A 21157-nucleotide genomic window follows, 5' to 3' on the forward strand; every position below is an offset into this window, starting at 1 on the left:
TCACAGGGAAGATATTTTCGACGCTCATTTTCGTTCTTGAATAGAGCATTTGTTTTCTTACGAGTGAAAAATGCAACTAAATCATTTTAAACACACAACAAAAATGAGTTTTTTCACCAGAAGGAATACCCAATGCTGATATTTCATTTCAGTACGGTTAAACATAAGAATTGAATCTAAATATTTCTATCCCGATATTCAAACTTGTCCTTCATCTCAAACAAAACCCGTTTCCTTCTTTTCTTTTAAACTTAATTAAGATGGCAAAACGTATATAAATTATATTCACACCCCAGATCCTTATAGTGATTCTAGATTGAAAATAAAACCCACTCACACACACACATTTCACCTCACCACAACCGTGTACCGACACCCAAGTCACCAGATATCGCGCCAAGGTAGGAAAAACCCGGCCGATCGAGAAGACCGAAGACGAAGGCGAAGAGCGAAAGAAACGCTCCATTACCGTCGAATGAAATTTAATGACCCGTTTTAATTTTCATTGCTCCACTTCCACCACCCATGTGGGGCACGTGTCGATGATAATCCTTCGGAGTGCCGGTTACCTTCCGAAGTCAAACAATTTACCCGGAGGATGGGGGAGTGGGAGGGTCGCTGGCATCACCGTGCTGCCAACGGAAACGACCGGAAGTTCGGAAAAGCGTTCAAACTGTGGTTACGGCTGACAGGATGACGACACACGTCCCATCGTTTTGCGTGGAGTAAAAATTGCTGAAACTGGAGTGTCCCTTGGGGGGATTGACTGTTGTTAAATTTAATCATTCTGTCATAACCTATACCGCTCTCTGGTCGGGGAGGATCGGGGATAATCGGTTCGCAGGATGGGATTAATGGGACAGTAATCGGTCGTTTGGTTGTACGACTTTCATTGGGTCAACCAAAGGTGCGAATGGGGATCGTAGGTCAGCTCGTTATGGGATAATTATCAATTGCTCTGGCAATTTCCCAATATCCATTTTACAAGGGTATTATCATTAAGTGTAACTATTTAAAGCCTGGATGGTGAAAAGGAACCGGAAATGCGTTCATAAGTAAAAATAATGAAAGGAGGGTGAGGACCACAAACGCTCTCCTTAAGTAGTTTTAATCGCCGCCTTCCGGGACCTCCCCCTTCGTAAACTAGTTTCACCTTTTCTCGCGCCGAAGTTGTTTAAGTTGCCGTCAATCGTTCATTATGAATAAGATTGCTGTAATTACTCCGGAAGGCTTTCATTTAATTACTTCTTCAACAAAGTGTCTTCATCCACTTGCGCCCTAATTTACTCTGATCCCGCGCCCGGGGTTTGCCAAAGTGTTGCCATTTTTCAAACACACTTCCTGCGCCGCCAGAACCCGAAGGTGGATGCCGGCACGGCATTACACGCAAAACTATTGTTGCATACATTAGCCGCACGCCGACTAGCTTAACCCAATTTATTTGTCAACCGGTCCCGGGGCCCCGTGAAAAGCCGCCGTCCGTTTATCAGCGAGGCTAATAAATTCCCACCGCCACCGGGACAGCTCCAGCGGAGGGTGGTGTCCTTCTTCGGCCAGCTCAACTGCTCCAAGACACACACACAAGCGCGCTCTCTTGCAAACACTTCCGGGTGGAAGCGAATAATTAACTTCTCACATATTTTTCCGACCGGCGGGTGGATGAACGTGGCGAACGAACGTACGCCCGGAACGCATGGACAGCTTCAGGACAGTTTATTTGGACGAGGCAAGGAGGGGAAGAAAAAGAAGCCACCACGTGTAAGTGTGTGTGTGAGAGTGGGTGGGAACGCGTATAGTTTCCCATGCCACATATGCTCGTTTTCCACTTGCATAGTTTTCGCGCTGGAAGTGGCCCGTTTCCTCGAGAGTCGCAATCACGGCACGGCGGGAGAACTAATTCGCACTACTTCCACACACACACACACACAAACACACCCACACACACACATATCGATATAGTGGCGTACGGTTTCGGTTCCGGTTCCGCGGGCCGTGAAAGGATTTCTGGGCGCGCGAGAACGGATATAAATTACCACCACACGCGCTCGTCCCACCCTTCCCCGCCCCCCCCCCCCCCCCCCACCCGTTGGCCGGGAAAACAGCCCTTCGACATCCGATCGCGGTCCTTGTTAACGGAACGGCAAGCTAGTTCGCCATCCACCGGAACGCCGGAATGCGTTCTAAAGTTTTGCACCGCGCACTTCAAACCCGAGGTCCTTTAATTAATTCGCGGAACGGTGCACACGCTCCGGCACTTGGATGGTAAATATTTTGCGTAAGTTAGTCTACAGGCGCATTCACGAACGAACGAACGAACGAACCTGTGCCACGCTGACCGACGTCACTGTGGAGCACTTTCGTTTCGCGTTCAATTTTGAGTAATTGTTCCGGTCAATCATACACACGTGGCTTGTTGAGTTGGGACGAAAACCTGTAGCTCCGGGCATTATGAAGTCATAAGGCACGCACATCATGAAAAATTGGCCACATGCAAGATGATGTCGATGGCGACATTGACAAAATCAATGACCGTATGGAAGGCTGAAGGTGTAATTTAAACGTATGATTTTTGATATCTACTACATATTTTAGCTTTTTTTATGTATGGAGTTCTGTGTACACTAAAAACTCGACCAATACTGAACCGTCGCTTCTGAAACTTTTCACTCATTAAGTTTAAGTACTGCAGATGTTGTTGAAGGTTTGTTTGATCACTATTTTTTGATAAAATCATCTAAATTTTACAATTGAATCTCACTTTTACTAAAACAAACAAAACAAGCATTTAAACAAATGTCAAGGTGTATCTAACACATTTACCCTACGGTTACATTACGGGGAAATTGATGAAATATCCAACATTTTAAATATGTAACTTAAATTGTAATTATTAAATTCAAACATATCCTTCAAGTATTAGTTAAAACCATAATTCTTTTCTCACTCCCTTCGTCGCCGAGCAACGTCGCGGCGTCAAGTTAGTAATTTATTGTTTTTTAAAGCATGTGCCAAAATATTTAGAAATTTGAATAACTTTCTTAAAAAAATAGTCAAATTTCCGTTGTTTTAAATTTTCAGGAAAAACTACATGTATGTTCTTCTAATGTATAGTTATAACTGGTATAACGGGTAGTGTCAGGTGTGACCCGAGTATACGTATGTCATCTACTCTCCGTCAGCACCTGTCACTAGAGATCAGGAAGAACGGTCTCTTTGAACTGAACCGTCTAGGAGAACGGACGAAATATATCGATCGGTCGATCATCGAGTACACGACACATTATTGGCGCAGCCGGTAGGATGTGAGTATAGTGAACAGGTTAAAAAAGTGCAAATTAGTGATTCACTTTTTTTTGTGATCCTTTGTGTAAGAGTACCCGAAACTCGTTTTTTTATTAAGCGTAGTTTCATCTCCGATCGATCGTCAAAGATCGGGTGATTTGTGGTGCCGCCGTCCTGTAACGTGCTCACATCAATTTTTTTTGTCCCATCTTTTGTCTCCTTTGACCCAGTTTTTTTCAAAGAGCATCGAACTTGGCGTTCGAAAGATAGTGGGCACTACAAGATAGACGCGCTATCTAAATACAAAACCGCACTACCAGATAGACGGCTTTTGTGATCTACTGTAGTTTTTTTCAACCTCTTCTGTTTTTTTTTTTTGCAATTGTATGAGTGACCTGGATAAGCTATTATTTACCAGACGCGACCACGTGAGTGATAGTGAATATAGTGAAAGTGCTGATTCAATAGATTCTGGAAGTTTAGCTCACATTCCGATTGCTAACTTAAACATTGAGCTAGGAGCGATGTCGCTCGAACAATCGCAATCCCAAATGGGAACGGCAGAAAATGTGTTAACGCAAGTGATTTCACAGTTAAACATTTTAAATGCTAAAATAGAACAAATAACTGCAAAGCAGGAAGCGTATGAAGCCACGGTACAAAGGCCATCGAACCTTGGAAACACGTGTTCATCAAACACGATTACAGAACCTGTTTCATTGCCTCTTGTTACTAGTGATGTTTTTCGGATCCCCGATCCAATTAAATCGATACCGCCTTATGATGGAAATCGAAAACAGTTACAGTCTTGGTTAACAGTAGTAGAAAACACTCTGAAAATTTTCAAAGATTTAGTAAGCTCCCAGGTGTACGCTATTTACGTACAATCTATTTTAAATAAAATTTGTGGAAATGCTAAGGACGTGCTGTGTTTAGCTGGTAACCCGATAAATTTTGAAGAAGTAAAAATAGTATTAATAGAAGCTTTTGGTGATCGTCAAGAGCTGGCCACATATAAAGCCCAGCTTTGGTCGAATAAACAAAGTGATGAGATGAGTATTCATGCATATTATAAGAAAACAAAAGAATTGATGCTTAACATAAAAACAATTGCTAAGCAGAACAGCGTGTACAGTGAAAGATGGACAGCCATCTGCAAGTTTATAGAAGACGATGTACTTGCCGCATTCATTGCCGGGCTAAAGCACCCTTATTTCGGTTATGTACAAGCATCTAAGCCTGATAGTATTGAAACTGCTTATGCATTTCTTTACAAATTCACTGCAAATGAAAAAATATCCTCTCAATTGACACAAACAAAATATCAAAAATCCGGTGCAGTTAACAAGACATTTGCAACTAATACAAACGCAAAAACATCTTTTGTGCATACCCAAGGGCCAAGTCAAACATATTCACAGGTCAACCCAGTTCAACAAAACCATTTTAAAACTCATACAGACAAAATGGAAGTAGATCCCTCCACGAATAGTCGGTTTACAGCCAATAGAAACGTTATTAACAATAATGGAATTCCTTCACATAATACTGAAAATTTCGGCGGTGAAGAAGATGAAATTTTGACAAATTTTTGGCAGGTCAAAGAGAAAATAAATTCAAAAATACTTAACTGGCGATTAGAGTTAGAAGATTACGATTACGAAGTGAAATATAGGCAAGGAAAGGCAAACATAGTCGCTGGCGCTCTTAGTCGAATACCAACAGAAATTCATGCAAATGAAACAATAACAAAAAACTCTTCGAGTCCTAAGAAACACCTCTTAGATACTACTAACTCCGAAGCCTCAAGTTTAGAAACCATTCATTCTGCCGAAAGATCTGGCGATTATTACGGAAAACAAACTGCTATATTTGCAGAAGAAACTGTAATGCAAACCCAACAAGAAACACTATGTAATAACAATTTCACAAAAGAGTGTTATGTTAGTACACTACCAGAAACACATAGCAATAACAATTTCACAAAAGAACGTTATGTTAGTACAACGACAATAGGAGATGATGTGAAACAATCAAACGAACAAAACAACCTTATAATAACAGAACACCCTAGTTGTATCCATAGCTGTGCGATTTGTACATTTTATGCTGAATCAAACGAACAGATTAGAAACACACACTGTGCAATAACGGATATTCTGAATACGAACATGCACAAATACGAACGATCGGATACTAGATTATTACAAAAACAAGCAGTCACGCAATATAACAATACAAATCATCCAACTACAGAATTATTAAGCAACACCGACTATAGAACACCAGAGATTTTGTTCTTTAAGGCAAAAAATAACATGCCAAAGGCAATCAAATCAAATAGACGGATGGTAGAAAATATTGTAAAGCGGGCTTCACCAATATTTAGCGAGTGCCAGAAACTTTTTGGATTACCTAAAATAAGAACAAAATTGCAACCGCGAGCAAAGAAAATTGTGCCAAAGCGCGTAAAAGAAAAACCGTTCGAAAACGGAAAAGGTGTGATAAGACACAAGGCCAAAATCAAAAGACATCGTGCTAGATATTTTTGACCACCTTCTTTTTCATTATATAAGACATCTCGTTTAATTTTTCATTTAATCATTCATTAACTATTTCAAATTATGGTATCCATACAAATTTAAAAGTGAACCATCCTATGTAAATAAGATAATTGTGAATGGACCTATAATTTGTTTAGATCAGCTTAATTTAGGGCTAATATTAAGAAAAAAAAAGAACTATTATAACGAATTACGAAAAAATGTATAACTCCGCACTTCTTCGGACGAGGACGACCGACTTCCACCCCCCGGAGAAGTTATAACTGGTATAACGGGTAGTGTCAGGTGTGACCCGAGTATACGTATGTCATCTACTCTCCGTCAGCACCTGTCACTAGAGATCAGGAAGAACGGTCTCTTTGAACTGAACCGTCTAGGAGAACGGACGAAATATATCGATCGGTCGATCATCGAGTACACGACACATTATTGTATGTTACAAATCTCTCTATGAACTAAACGTTTCTCTTTTAATAAGAAAATTTAGAAACAAATTAACATATATTCGCGGCTATAACAACATTCTTTTTATCGACGTTTATCATTAAGAAAAAGAAGGGACTAGAAGAAAAGCAGTTTAACATTTAGTTTTTAACACCAACTTTCATGCCAACAATATTTTCATCATTTAAAACTGATCTTTTCCAGTGGAATTATTTTATAATGAATATAAACATTATTTATAAATATCAATTTTACGGTAGCATTGAAGTGGTTCGAAAAATTCAGAAGAATTTCCCAGAGAACTGTTGTCTTACACACGAAAATATAAAACTTTCAACGTTCAGCAAACATAAAAGGTCTGGAAACTGTCGATATATCACCAAAAATGTAACCAAACAATGGAAAATGATTTACACCCAACATTACTTAAAATCCTTTTCCAACATCCTATGAAACACTAAACACTGGCCCTATCAGGAAACCGAATGATAACATATTTCGCCTTCCCCTCGGATGGGTTAAAATACGATCCACACAAACACACCACACTACCGGCCGGTGGAAAAGTAGGTCGTCCACAACGGGGCACAAAAGTCCGGTCAGGTACGCACCTCCGCCGGAACAAACAATTTCGACCGGCTCCTACCGAACGACGTGCCCATCCGATTCGACCCGGTTCGACGGCAACAGTGTTGCGAAAACTCGGCCTCCCTTACGTCAGCTATAAAAGGGCCGACAATAAATTGCAACAACTAATGCAAACACCCAATAAAACATACGTGTGCCCGATGTGTGTGTGTGTCGGTTTCTGTTTGATCCGTTATTTACACCTCATCTTCGGCGACCAGCCCGACGGGGTTCCCTTCGTGCCGGTAGATAAGCAACAGGACCTGACGTCGGTTGACGTTGGGGAAAACCTCTCCGCCTACCCTCGAGGGAGTGAGAATCATCAAAAATGTCGGGCGGGAAATAAAATGTTTAAAATTACATCACACAATAATCATAAATAGGTGCCTTTGCCTGGGGCTCCGGCGCGTGACGGTGATGATACATTCCTTTTGGGGGAGGATTTTCCGAGCGCTTCCCCAGTTCAATGCTACGTGAGATTTCCCGACCAAAACTCCGCCAGCTCCGAGCCGTACGACACCTTCATTTTCCACCACCGGTTTTTTGGCACCGGCTTCGGTGGAGTGATAAAGTTAAATTAATATGTGTTTGTGAGAATAAATCTTCCCCCGAGAGCAGCAGGGGCGTAGCACGGTTTGACAACCCCGGCCCGCGAAAATGCACACCGAACAAGACGTCCCCAGATGATGAGTGAGTCGTTTATCTTCGCGCCTTCCGCCCGGGCCGTGCCAAGGATTCGTGCCTTTACGGTCGGAACGGGAAACCATCATAAACCGTTTAACGCCCCGGTGAACATGGTCCGGACAATTTTCCGACTCCGGAACCGTCCTGGGCACCTGTCGGCTAAATACGCCGTTGTCCTGTGAGACATCAACCCCCGGGAGAAGGGGGGAAGGGGAGGTTTTGGTAAGCCAATTTTTGACAAATTTATGAATGTCGTCGCCATGTCTCATGAGGGAGGGCCTCGAGGAGGAGAATTGGGTGACAAGGGATGGAACGGTTCACGGCTCGACTCGGTTTCGCTTTCGTTCTTTTTCTTTTACCTTTTACGAGCCTATTACGAGTTATTACGTACACGCTCCCGGTCGTCTTTTGGTTGAACTAATAATTTGCTCTTCACCGTGTGCTAATAAACTCCCGCTAATAAAGGATGTGGATTAATGTTGGATCCTTTTAACGCTTTGTACGTACCTGGTCTTTACTTCCTTCGACTGCCACTCGGAATGTTTATCGAAGCTTATTAGGATGGCCGCAATTTCCTGAAAAAGAGATAGAACACAGATGATTGTTAGTGATATGAGGATCGAGCGAGCACCTTTTATTTCCGTCATTTTAAAAATCTTATATATTATTTACAAACAATTTGAATAGTTTAAAAGTTTCATAGAAATTTGAGGCATAAGATTGAAAAAAACTTCTTAATACTAAACCGTGCAATTTATCAAACTTATGTGTTTTAAAATTGTATTGTAAGAGACATATTTTATTTTCAATTATTTAATCAATTGATCATCTAAAGTACTCAACGGTTCGTCTCATTTGGTGGCATTCAAAGTTCTACCACCCGCGAGCGCGTTCTAGCGAGAAAGACGAACCCCGAATGTGTGTCAATGTGGTCGTACGGATCAACATTTTTCCCACGTTCGCTCTATCGGGCTCCGGCCTCCACCCACGCCAAGTGGAAAAACCTCGCAGCGAGCATCGCAAGAAGCAGTCACCGTTGCGCAGGTTTTTCCATCATTCTGTAGCCATCCCGTTCTGGCCGCTCCCGCACCCGGTGGGGGTCACATTTTTCCGTCACAACAACATTTTCCCACGCCACGCGCCTCGGGTGCTTTGGGTTCATCAACGACGTACGCCCACGTCGTAGCGCCCGAGGAGTGAACATTGTTTTCCTTGGCCCGTTTGTGTGTGTGTGTGTGTTGATAATGTTTTCCCTTCCATCGGGGACCGATAAAGACGAGACGATGGATGCGTCCTAGTTGCCAACGTAGTCGTCGTCATCGTCGGCGCTGTCGTTTTCATCGTTATCAAAACCCCTCGCATCGTCGTTGGGTTGTCTCATTTTCCCGGGGCAGCTTTTTCCCACGATATCCTTCCTTTTCTCGCACCGGTCGCCTCCGTGGAAATGTGCAACCTTTTTTCTTTTTCCCATTCGCTCTCTCTCCCTTTCTCTCTCTCTCTCTCTCCCGTTCTCCTGTTATCTATCGTTTATCGTTCCGGTTTGCTAGCACTCTTTTCCTCCCATTCTCACTCGAAACGCGGCGGAGGGCTTTGGCGGTTTTCCACCAACCAAAACTTAACATTAAAGCTCCACGACCCCAAAAAAAGCTTTCCATCTTTCTCACTCACTCACTAATGGTGCTGCTTTTTTCCGCTTGCAAAAATCCTCGCCGCAACAACAAACGCCTCGGCAGCAGCCCCATTCGGATCGGAGGTTCGTTATCTCCGGCTCGCTCTGCCGTCTGCGCGAGAGGAAAAACAAAAACTCCAAAAACCTTCGTTAAACTTCCCCGATTTATTTTCGGCCGAATCGTATATCTAATTATCTTAGCCTGCTTTCCATTCGTTGCCTCGCGAAAACGAGCCCACGGGCTGGAGCGGGACCAGGAGCGACCAAACGACGGTGTGGAAATTTATGCATTTCCCAACCATGAACCCCGAAAAAGGAAAACATAAAAAAGCCACACGAAAGGTTACTCGCAAGGATGGGGAGTTCTATCGACTTCTTGCATTCACCGAATCGTTGCACGTGGCTGGGCGTGGGAAGGATTTGCACGAAAATGCTGGAAAACACCGGCCCACGATAGCCGAAAGATAAGAGAAAAACTGCATGGATTTGCGCGCCGAGAAGGTGGTGCAGTTTCCTTATTGTTTTACAGCGGGAGTTTTCTTTTCCTTTCCGGCGGGTGGAGCCACCATCTCGAGAGTTTTTTATTCGTTCGCTTTGTCGAAACTGGAACTTCCTTTTTCATTTACAAAATTGTGCTTCGGATCGGAGTTTCGGCAGGCGATGGGGGAAAAATCGCCAAAGTAAGTGCATGGAATAAATTTACGGTGCACACTCGGAAGGAAGTGTGCAACCGGAAGGAACACACTGGTGCAAGCCAGTCTGCCAAGACAGGGCATGGACACGCCGGAAGCGAAACGTTTCCTTAATTTCGTACTGCACTCCAATTGAAGTCCGCTTTCCGGAGTGCGTTCCGCCTTTACGACGTCGTCGTCCTGTGCACGTCGTCAGCGGACGTTCTGCCAAAAGTTACCGAATTTAAACGACATTTACTGAACACTGCCGTAAGCATGAAATTCAATCACTTCCCAAATGGCGCGTTTCCCGGAAGATGTTCCCCTGGCAGATGGGTATTTTTTCGCCGCGACGTTTGACTGCTTGTTGCTTTCGGCGGAGGCCCCGATGCCTTTTTCCTTAACCTCGCTCCAAGACATTGGCCTGGGCTAATGAGATGCAAACGACGATCTTTTTCGTTTAACCGGGGCTCCCTTTCTGTTTCGAGCCAATGAACCAATGCAAATGTGGTTTTGTGTGGATTTTCCGGGGTTATTTTTTTCACCCCAACTCGTGCCGCTGCAAACGTGTTGCAATGGTACGGCCAAGCTGCTCATAGTCAGCCGATAGAGATCTTTGTAATCGGCGAAATTGAATCGGATGGAGCTCTTTTCGCTGTTCCGGAATAACGGAACATGTTTAAAGTGCCTTTTGTGCTCTTCGTCGACAATGCATTTGAGTCATGTAATGCTAGTAATCTTGTAAGTACATGATGTGCTCTAGAAAGAAATTGTGTATGTGTAATTCCTTTTATCTTTTGCCAAATCTTTTGCCGGACTGAGAAAAACGGGCAGCATAACGAGTAAAAAAAAAATCAGGATGGAAATTTAACTAATGTTACTGCTTAACTTAAGGTTTCCTATAGGTTGCAAAGTGGTACAAAATGTTTCGTAAAAAAAAAATCCTCACTTGGCTTAAAGCTTCAACTCTTTTGTTTTTTTTTCACACTTCTTTTTCTGTCAGAAAAAAGTCAAAGCATGGACAACCATATGTAACTTGAACATCCATATTTTCCTTCCACCGGCAGTGTTACAACTCGACCCGTTCCCCGAACCGTAAACTTGGAAGCTGGTGTAGGAAATGCAAGCCCTCGTAAACATGCACCGAAAAACGAACGAATCAACCGTGAACCACGGGAGGCAGCAACGATTGACCGACGAGAACCGCTTTTCCTTAGCTCCGTAACTGTCGGTAGCTTCTCAGAATTGCATTGTTTTTTTTTCCGGGCGCCCAAAAGCTCCGTCCGGCGTGTAAGATAAACATGAGCCTGAACACACAACAAACTCTACATCCGAACATGAGTGTGTTGTGGGGACATGGTAACATAAAAATGAGAAAAAAACGAAACAAGTCGCAACAACATCTACAAATATGAACCGATCTCGCATAAAGAAAATGAGGAAAAAACTACAACAGAGCAAAATGAAATTGGCAAAAGAACATTTTCTCGCTGTGTCCATCGAATGCTGTTACGGTGATGTTGGTACGAGAGCGGTCCGTATCACAACAAAACAAATTCGTAAAAATAATAGAACGCTAAATAGATAAAACGTTCTACCGAACCTCATTCCTTATGTTTTTTAAAGCTTTCATCAAATTTCGCAGCGCAAAAGATATGAACTTTTTTTTTTATGAAAGTGTTATTTGTCCATAAGGAAACGAGTTTTAATTTAACTTGTTGTGAAATATGGTTTTGTAGTTCTCTGGTGGAATGTATGTAGCTGTGCGTGCAAGAAAAAGCCGTTAATCTTCAATACCTGAAGTGTTTAATCTACGGCCTAGATATGATGAGTTTAATTGAGCCACCAAAGCGAATTCAAACAACGACACCGGATAGGTGTGGATTAAGGATTTTCTTCCACCATTACATCTTTTGTCGCCAGGGTTTTCTCCAACCACCGTCGATGGAGAACAATAAAATAACAATAGCATAAATCATGTAATGCATCTCGCCACCAGGGGCAGCATCGAGAGCGTTTGGCCGAGCGTTTACGACGACAAAACATGTGTCCATGCCGGGGTTCAGGCCGTGGACCGGCACGGAAAACCAAGCGGGATGGAGATCAACAATTTCTCAGCCCCAATTGGGAAAGCGCTGGCAGGCCGGGGAAATGCGACCGTACGACAACAATAATGGGCAAACAACTGCCATAACGATTTGGCTCCCTGATGGAATAAACTGGCAGCCATATCTCCATCGGATCGGGTAGTGTGCATGCTTTAAACACCTTTTCACCGGCGAAGAGGGCTGAAAGAAATGGCCTCGTGTTCCGGGGGCAGACCCGGGGGGAGCAGTGGTCGGTGCCCGGAGCTCCACCCGTTCGGCGTCTGGCAACGATAGGCTTTCCCGGAACCTGAGCCTGCCTTCGCTCCCCAGACACTGTTGGCTCTTTTATTGCCCTATCGGCAGATCGGTGGTGTACGATACGGAGGGAAAACCGCTGGGGTGGCCTGGAAAGCGCCTAGCCCGGGTCTATTTCTCAACAAGCCGAATCCCTCGGTCTGGCCCGGTTCCGGTCTGCCTTGCATTCGCACATAATAATACACTGAATGATGTCCTATAAAATTTAATGTATGATTATATTAAAACCATATTATTGTTTTTATGGATTTTATAAATCTGATAAAAACGAGGCCAACGGCGTTTCGGTGAATTTCCATGGCCTGGCATAAGAATCACCTCCGAGATAATGGGTGCCCACAGAAGAAAACATAGTGGAGACGCTGGAAGCGAAAGATCGTTTTCATTTTCCAACCCATTCGCCAGATCCATAGACCATTTACGAATTTTCCACACCGTTCAATTCATTGTCCCGAATCCCTCCGTTCCGTGAATTGCTCGATTCGTTATGCAACAGCAAGAGGAATTTGTCGAGCAATTTTATCCTCACTCGTTGAAGCGTTTGCTTAACAGGATGAAGCATAAGACCATTTTCTTTTTGATGAATTTTGGGCTATTAAAATATTGCAACTGTAAACGTTTGCTATCTTGACAAATGACAGTCCAAAGAAAATGATCAAAAATGGAGTTTTATATGATTCTCAATGTGTTTGATTTTTCTATCGCCGTCCGTGTCGTTCACGGCCCCTGCCAACTTTCATAAGCTAAAACTTTCGGCTAACATTCATTTCCCCCGCCTTTTATGCGTGTCATCGATCGACTTTAGTTTTTCTTTCTCGTCCCCTTCTAATCTCGAAATGCACCAAAAGGCCGCCTGATCGGAATTTTAATGCACTTCGGGTGAAAATGCACATGGTAGGCATATTTTCTTTCAATCATCGTCGCCCCTCGCTTCGGCGCTTTGGCCTGATTTCGACGACGGTCAGCAAAGCTAATTCGGTGCCGGAGCGGGCATGAATTTCAATAGGATTTTCCAGCAGGCACTTTTCCTAATTCGAACCGCCAGCGTACGTGGCACTGTTTCATTTCCATTTCTTTCTAATTCCGTACCCCGAAAGCATGATGAGTGCATGCAAAGCTGGCGAGTTTCTTATTCTTTCCTTCATCTCGTATATTGCGAGACGAAAGAAAAGTTGTTTATTTTTCTTTTCCATTTATTAGCAATGACTTTTATTAGCAAGCCAGGGAGGAACTTTGTACACTTTGCATACTTTGAGATTATTTTTCACTATCGCAAGCAACATTGACAAAGTTGAAAATAAATAGTTAAGCTCTTGCTAACCCAATTAGATCGCGATAACGGGGAAGGAATCGAATCATTCCTAAAGCTAAAACTCAGCCAGCTCTCAATCTTCGTTCAGTGACGTATGTTAAAACAATTGGCAGGTCACGTGACTCGATCGCATGCTTATTATAATCGCTTATCGGTAAACAATCATAACAAAATTATGTAAATACCTCCACGTGCCCATTCTTCGGCCAATTGTGTTTAACAAATGGTGGTTGATTCCTTTTTCTTAGTCCCAACTCCTTTCCAACCTTTGCTCACGGGGAAGGTTTTTCCTCCAAAAAGCCTAACACGGAACTTCCATTTCCTTTCCTAGAGTTGCTAGCGAGGGGGTAACTTATCGAAATCAATTTAATCACTTTATCCAAGATCACACCCGCAAGCCATGCTGGTGAGCCGTTAGGAAAGCGTGAAATACCGTTCCCGTTTTCTTGCTCTTACGCGGAAACTTCCTGATTCCCGTCTGACGCCTAGCGCCGGTTGAAAGGAAACCGTGATAATTATCGCGAAAGCCATAAAAATTACAACCATTGCACTAAGCCTTCCGTGCCGTGCTTTGGTGTAATTCGAATAGGGTTTTTTTGTGTGTGTGTAGGTTAGGGATGGGATTTTCGGCGTTCGTTCGGTGCGATAAGGAAACTGAAGCCCGCGGTTTTCATTCACACGATGGTTGTGGCATCTTAATTCCTTCGAAAAAAGTAAACTTCGTGCCTTCGGTTGGGAGTGAAAACATATCGCACACATATACACGTACTTTCCATTGGTAGAAAGTGTTTCAAAAGAACCGTTTCGTTCGGCTAGGACGTTCCATGACGTACGGAAGGTCACTTCCCAAACAAACGAGGGTGTGATTAATTTACGCTGTTTTCCTCGTTGTTCGGCAGACCGTTTTTTTTTCTCGTACATCCTTACCGACCGCTCGCACTCTACAATAAGTAAAGATTGTGTTTCGTGTTTACCGGCTTCCACCCCCTCACACACCCGCGTGCCCTTCCCTCCGACATCAGCCACGAGCGAACGGGCAGCTAATCGGCGGCTAATTTATGACCGTTTGTCGTGTGCTTCGTGGCCGAATACTTCCGTCAGACCAGATTTGCCTCCGAATGTCTTAATAAATTAGTGGAACACTCTGCCCTCTCGGTTCCCTTGGGTTGTTTGAAAGGAAAATGTTTTCTTCGATCGTTATCGTTTCATTAGCGAAATTAAGGAAACTGTAAGACGGGTTTTTGTTTTTCAATTCCAGCGATTCCTTACGATGACTGATGGAGGATGCGTTACATTTAAAAAGGATAGAACGAGGAAAGGCATATATTAAAGATACAAATATTTGGAGGAAACATTGTTCGACCTTTGATATAAAATTTAAATAGATTCAATGCAAATATCATTATTTAAAAATGTTAAGACGAAAGGCTCTAACTCAAGCATTCCATTGACGACCTTTACTCACGGTTTCGGGGGATCATTTTCACATTGAATTAAAAACAAAACTGTAGAAAAACAGTCTTACTCCAACATGAGCGCTCACCGCATGCGAGTGCATGTTCCGGAACCGAACGAACGAGACCTGGCGCTCGCCGTGACGGCATCAAGTCGCATAAATTTCAAACCCCGTGAAGCTTTCTGACACGCTCCGACTCCAAAATGCAAAAAGTAGAACCAACTCCAGTCAAATAGAGGAAAGCAAAACAAAAAAAACAAATCCTCCCGTGGCGACGTGGGACATGAAAATGAAGTGGCAAAAAGGGAAAAACCGAGGGAAACGAAAACGAGCATCACCGTCCTACAGCGCGTTGGATGATGGAAGAGAGCAACAACAAAGTGGATGCAACACAAAAATACACGAAGAAAATAAGAAAAACGTTCAACATAGGAAAACGCATGGAAAAAAACCTTCTCTTCAAAGGGTTGGAAAAAAATCGAGTCGGAAAAATGGATTTGTTTTTCCCCGTTTGTAAGATAAAGCTTGGCATCTGAGCAAGAAGCGTTCCGCTAATAGACAACGAAAAGTCTCCGCAAGGATGAGCACTGCTCTGGTACACTCATACGCACAAAACCACATGCACACACACACACACACACACATACCTACTCTGGACGCCACTTTAACACATCCAAGTCCACTGACCTGTAGGATGCACTTGTTTCGGGAGGAAAAAGCGACCGCGCTGACATATCTTGTCGCCGGATCTAGCCCTAGATCGTGCTTCCGGCAGTGAGCGTCATGTTAGAGATGGTCTGCTTTTTCCTTCTTTTTTTCTGTCACCATTTTCACTGACCCCCTGCGAGGAGAGCTGACACTGGAGCGCGGCTCGCACACTGGGAAGCCGAGGCCGTAACGAGCAAACTTTATTTATTACATAATGAGAATTTTGATAAAAATCAAGTTGCACATCCGGTTTGCACGTTGTAAATTTTCCATGGACGCACTGGAGCGACTCCTCGGAACGTTCGGCTTCCGTGAGCTCGCCGAACGATGAGGTTTTTTCGCTTTCCCTCCACATAGGGGTGAGATTTTTCTCATCCCAGGCCTTTCCAGTCGACCGATTATCTTTTGCCAAAACCATCGACCGACAGTTCTGGCAACGGTGGATCAGGATTTGGGACGCTTTTTTACAATGGTTTATCTCTCGTGGGGAGTGTTCGGTGTTTAGAAGGATTCCCTTCTGATCAAATGCGCACCACGGAGCAGTTCATAAATGGACGATAGTCAATTATGAGTTGACAGGTGATTAATTATCACGTAAACAATGATGGTTGCACAGAATGTGTTCAACCTGTTCAACTTCTGAAGATTGTTTTGCTTAAAATAAAATTAGAACTATTTTTTTAGGTGACGGTAGTTACGATATTTATATTGAAACAAGTTATTTAATCTATAATAGAATATTAGTCTTAATTAGTATCTTAAAGTTAATGAACAAATAATATCAAAACATCATGCTTTGTTTGTTTAAATTGTTTAAAAAATTGTGTTGTTGTAAAACTTACATTTCACTATGTTTTGCACCACTTGATCGTTCCCAATCCACTCTATAAACCATATTTGCCCATTTGCCCAAATCCGCAAATGACAATAATGACCAACACCTACTCAAAGCATACAAACCCAAGCTTAAATCATACCGTTTCATCGTGTGTCGATTCAGAGAAACCCCTTGGGAAAACAACTGGGAAGTTTTCTTCATGTCCTAACCATAGTCAAGACGTTTCGAGTAATCCTTCCTTATTCACTTTCCATCCAGAACGGACGCTTAATATCCTTTACAACCTTTGATATTAGTGTAGGGAAGCTTGTGAAATTTATTTTTATGTACGTCAATATTTATGCCCATTTCCCTTGATTATTTTGCTCCCGTTCGGTCGACCTTCAAGCAGGACTTCTGTTTTCATCCGTAATTGTTGTTTCCAGTGTTCTACTTCCAACCCCGTAACGAAAGAACGCCTCGCCGGGCATGGCCGTGATGACAGGATAAATGAATCGTACCCAACATGTGCGATATGGTCCCAATCCTGGCAGCGACCGGGCGAGTCTCCACCGTCGATAATCGACAACGACAACCTAGAAAGCGCCTCTAGACGCACGTGGGTATTGTAGCGCAGGGGGAGTTGGTGGGGTAAAAATAAAGCACTTCACGTCGTCCATAAAAATCACGGCCCATGCCGGGTAGGAGAAACTCCCTACACCTTACAATTTCCCCGGATGCACTTTGGGGTGGACAAATGTATAAATACTGTTTCCCACACAAAAGCTATCGGCTTTCGGGGAGCAGAGGGAGAAGCAAAATAAACCCCATCCCGTAGGGTGAAGGTCAGCGTAGAAAGGCACACAGTTGCACCCACCCTGGGACGGAGCTCCCATAAATTAAGACATAATTCAACCTTTCCCTCTCACCGACAGGCCGGAGCCTCTCGGAAGAATCTGTACCACCATTTTTTCTTGGCACCGACATTCCGCAGCTCGCCCAACGATCGTTTAACGAGCGCGGCCGTAAACGGGAAAAATTTCAAAAACTAAATGCACACTCCGGGTCGAAAAGTGCGATGAGATTTGCCACGATTACCTCGTGGAGCTCGAGCCACATCCGAACAAAACCCAAAAGGGACCCCGTTTATTGAGCATCATCTTGAGGGCGCTTCGGGCAATGGAAAGCGAACGGAAATATATCACCCGAATGTTTATCGAGCTCAACTGGAAATCACTTAACCTACCGAAAAATAAAGGCCCCCACTCTCGTTTTCCCGATTCCAGCGGCGAGGGCAATTCGTCGAAAAAATTGTCCTTCACAAACGAGGGGAAAAACACGTCGAGTGTAGGAAATGGGAGACGCTTGTCACACGAGCCATCTTGATGCCGGCCGCCGTCTTCTGGAGTTCCACTCCATTTTTAATGGAGGAAAAAGATAAAATTAACCTTTCTTTTGTTCGTCGGAAATTTATGGACTTTCTCCTTACTGTCGGTTTGTGTGTGTCCCTGTGAGCGGGAAGGTTCATCTTAAACGTTTCTTTTTTTCCCTCCCAAACATTCCGTGGCACTTTCCCGTTTTTACTCGCCACGGTGTGCTGTAAAAAATATTTATAAACACCGAGTGCGAGTGTGTTGCGCTTTAAGCAGCTTTTTCGACGTCTGGATGGCTCGGAATCGCCAATCGAGGGAGAGAGAAAAAAAACCCACTTCATGTTCGCTGTACACATTTATTGCCTTTTATCTGATCGTGTATGAGATATTTTTCGACGGCGGAGCCTCACACGTCACTCGGAAAATGCCACGCCAGACATGTCCGTCCAGACTGTTTTGCTCTCATTTAATTTCGCTCTACCCATCTCTCGGTTTCCCGGATCTTCAACCAACACACACACAGGAGAAATGCCGACCGAATGTGCCGTTATTTTTCAACGACGAAAAAAAAACACACATGCCCCTGAAATGTCGGTATTTCTTACCCATACTAAATTATACGTGTAGCGAACTCTATCAAACAAGTTGGAAAAATTGGATTCTTGATAAGAAAAAAAAAACAAGACAAGACGAAAACAAGACAGCTCCAATCAAACGAGTGGTTTTCGAAGAGAAATTTCAAAGCATCAAAGCGTAAAGTTAAAGCACACCACAACAGTCGAAAGAGTTTTCCCTCCTCTGGTGGTTACGAGCGGCTACGAGGGGATACGAAAATTATAAACAGAGGAGTACGTGGTCATTCAATTTTCCACTTCATACCCTTTTGTGGGGCCAACTTCCGGCAAGAAGAAAGGGGAAGTTGAAAAGACACCGAAAAAACAGAAAACAACTCACACATACACAAAAAACAAACGGGCACATGTTGAGAAGTGGAAACCTTTTAGGAAAACCACACAATCATATCAACTTTTCCATACGCGTGTTCTGGCCTGCCTCTTGTTTTTTTTCTTCCTTTGGCCTAAGCGGAGGCTCACGGAAAGCAATGGATTTCTTGTGCTTTTCCTCTTTTCCACGAGTCTTTTATGTGCCCCTCTTTGAATACCGCTTTTCTTCAGGGTTGTGAGGTCGCATCACCCACCCGTGCCGCTCACGGCGATCCACTATCCACCGTTGCACATATTTTACCGAATTTTATGCCCGGAGAAAACGAAAACCATTTCAATTTCGTGTATTTTTACGATCAAATTAGAATAACTTAATTCGGAGCTAAACTTTCACGTCCCACTGTGCCGGCCCCCCGTCCCCGCCCAAACCGTGGCCGAGCCCTTAGAGGTAATTTGGTACGCAAGGAGAAGAGAAAAGGAAGAAGGGTGAGAGGGATAAAAAGAGTGAAACTCCACCACCGCATGTGGTGCGCCCTCTTTTGAGTGAATGTTTTCCCCTCCCCTTTTTGCATTTTTTATATTTGTACCGACGAGGCAAATGGAGGCGCATGGTTGATTACCTTATCTTGTTTCATCGTTTCTTTTTCTGCTCTACTACCTTCTCCATCCCATTCCGTGATACCGGCAAACCGAAGCTACTCAACGTCGCGCTCGCGTTCATCACTTTTCGGTGGATTTTGGACATTCGCGTAGGCCGTCAAACGTCAGTGGAACCTCATTTGCATTCGCGCCACGTTCTGCCCGGAGTCCGGAGGGCCGTACGCCGGTTTCTCGCGGATTTTGCTCACGCTTATTTCAAAACGGCACTCCGACCTGTTCCGGAACGCACCTGAAGGGGGATTTTCCCAATGTCGGGAGCCCACGTAAGCCCGACGGATGGAGTCTGCTTTACGACATGACTTCCGAAATGCACGTCCTCGCGAACATACACACACACACACACGAAGACACACGTGTGGCAAAACGGTAGCAGGTTTGGTAACATAAGCTAAGCACCCGACGATGTTCGTTCGACTTGGAACGGTCTTCCCGGGTTGCGCTGATGCACATTTCATGGATGCTTTCGGCGACTGGGAATCGAATGCGATAACGATTGGATTGAACAGTCACGGACAAAACATTTCCAAGTTTGTAGATGTGAGTGTTTCATATGTTTTAAATTACTCTGCCCAGAAATAGTCAAATAAAACGTTTGACGGATTAGAACGAAGGTCAAATAAAACGTTTCGAAAGGAACTTAAACTATCTCAAAACAGAAACTGGAAAGCAAGTGTTCATTTGACCACCACTGTACCGGAATGGCATGCAAATGAAAAGCGCATACCGATGGTTGTAAGTCAGCTGCGGGCGTAAGCGGGAAAGCCGGAGCGCACTCACGGGGCCGACTTGCAAGAAACACCGTGTCACTGGCACTCCGCGGGGACTGATGATGAATATGAGATCATTTAGTGTAACATGCACTTGGCGTCGGCTGGCAAAACCGACGGAACCGATGGGCTCATTTCGTTGAGTAACCGTACTTCCCCGAGGCCATTACTACTTTCCCTCCCGACTTTCCCACTCCATTCGCGTTGGAGTTGCGGGAAAGCGTGCGAAAAAGCGGTCGTAAAGATGCGCTCTCCGGATGGATGAGGTTGGCTTTTATCGTGATAAAAGCTCCCGGAACGATCTAATTGGACTCGAGCAGGTCAACGAGTTGGAAACCACCCAGTTACTTTGTACGGTGTGGAAGTGCACCGAAAAGGTGCTCATGATGATGAATGGGGGTCCGCGACAGCCGAGCGGTAGCGCCGGTTAGAAAATCGGCCCATGAGCGCCGGGGCTCACCACCTCGACGGCGTGGGTTCGAATCCCAACCGAGACCGGACCCTCCCCTGTACGAGAGGACTGACTATCCACGTACAACAGGGAAACAAGTCTCGTAAGCCCTTATCGGGCAGGCATGACCAAGAGGTCGTTACGCCAAGAAGAAGAAGAAGATGATGAAATCACAACGTTCTTGGTCCGAAGCTGGTCTGCCTCCCCCAAAATGTCCACAAACATTACCACATAACAATCTAAACATATGGTCAGCAAGGCGCACCTTCAAATAGTTCTGCGGGTTTGCCAACACTTGCACGACAAGGAAGGACTTTCTCTAATGG

General features: G+C 44.1%; 1 protein-coding gene across 1 annotated transcript in view; it reads right to left on the minus strand.

Moving 5' to 3' along the window:
* Positions 1 to 21157, minus strand: part of LOC131294456 (uncharacterized) — a 112590-nt gene that overhangs the window by 16892 nt on the left and 74541 nt on the right. Inside the window, exon 4 of the mRNA XM_058322503.1 lies at positions 8109 to 8176. Coding sequence (XP_058178486.1) covers positions 8109 to 8176 — 68 coding nt within the window. The remainder of the gene's footprint in view (positions 1 to 8108; positions 8177 to 21157) is intronic.

The sequence above is a fragment of the Anopheles ziemanni genome, chromosome 2, assembly GCF_943734765.1.
Source record: "Anopheles ziemanni chromosome 2, idAnoZiCoDA_A2_x.2, whole genome shotgun sequence".
NCBI classification, from domain to species: Eukaryota; Metazoa; Arthropoda; class Insecta; order Diptera; family Culicidae; genus Anopheles; species Anopheles ziemanni.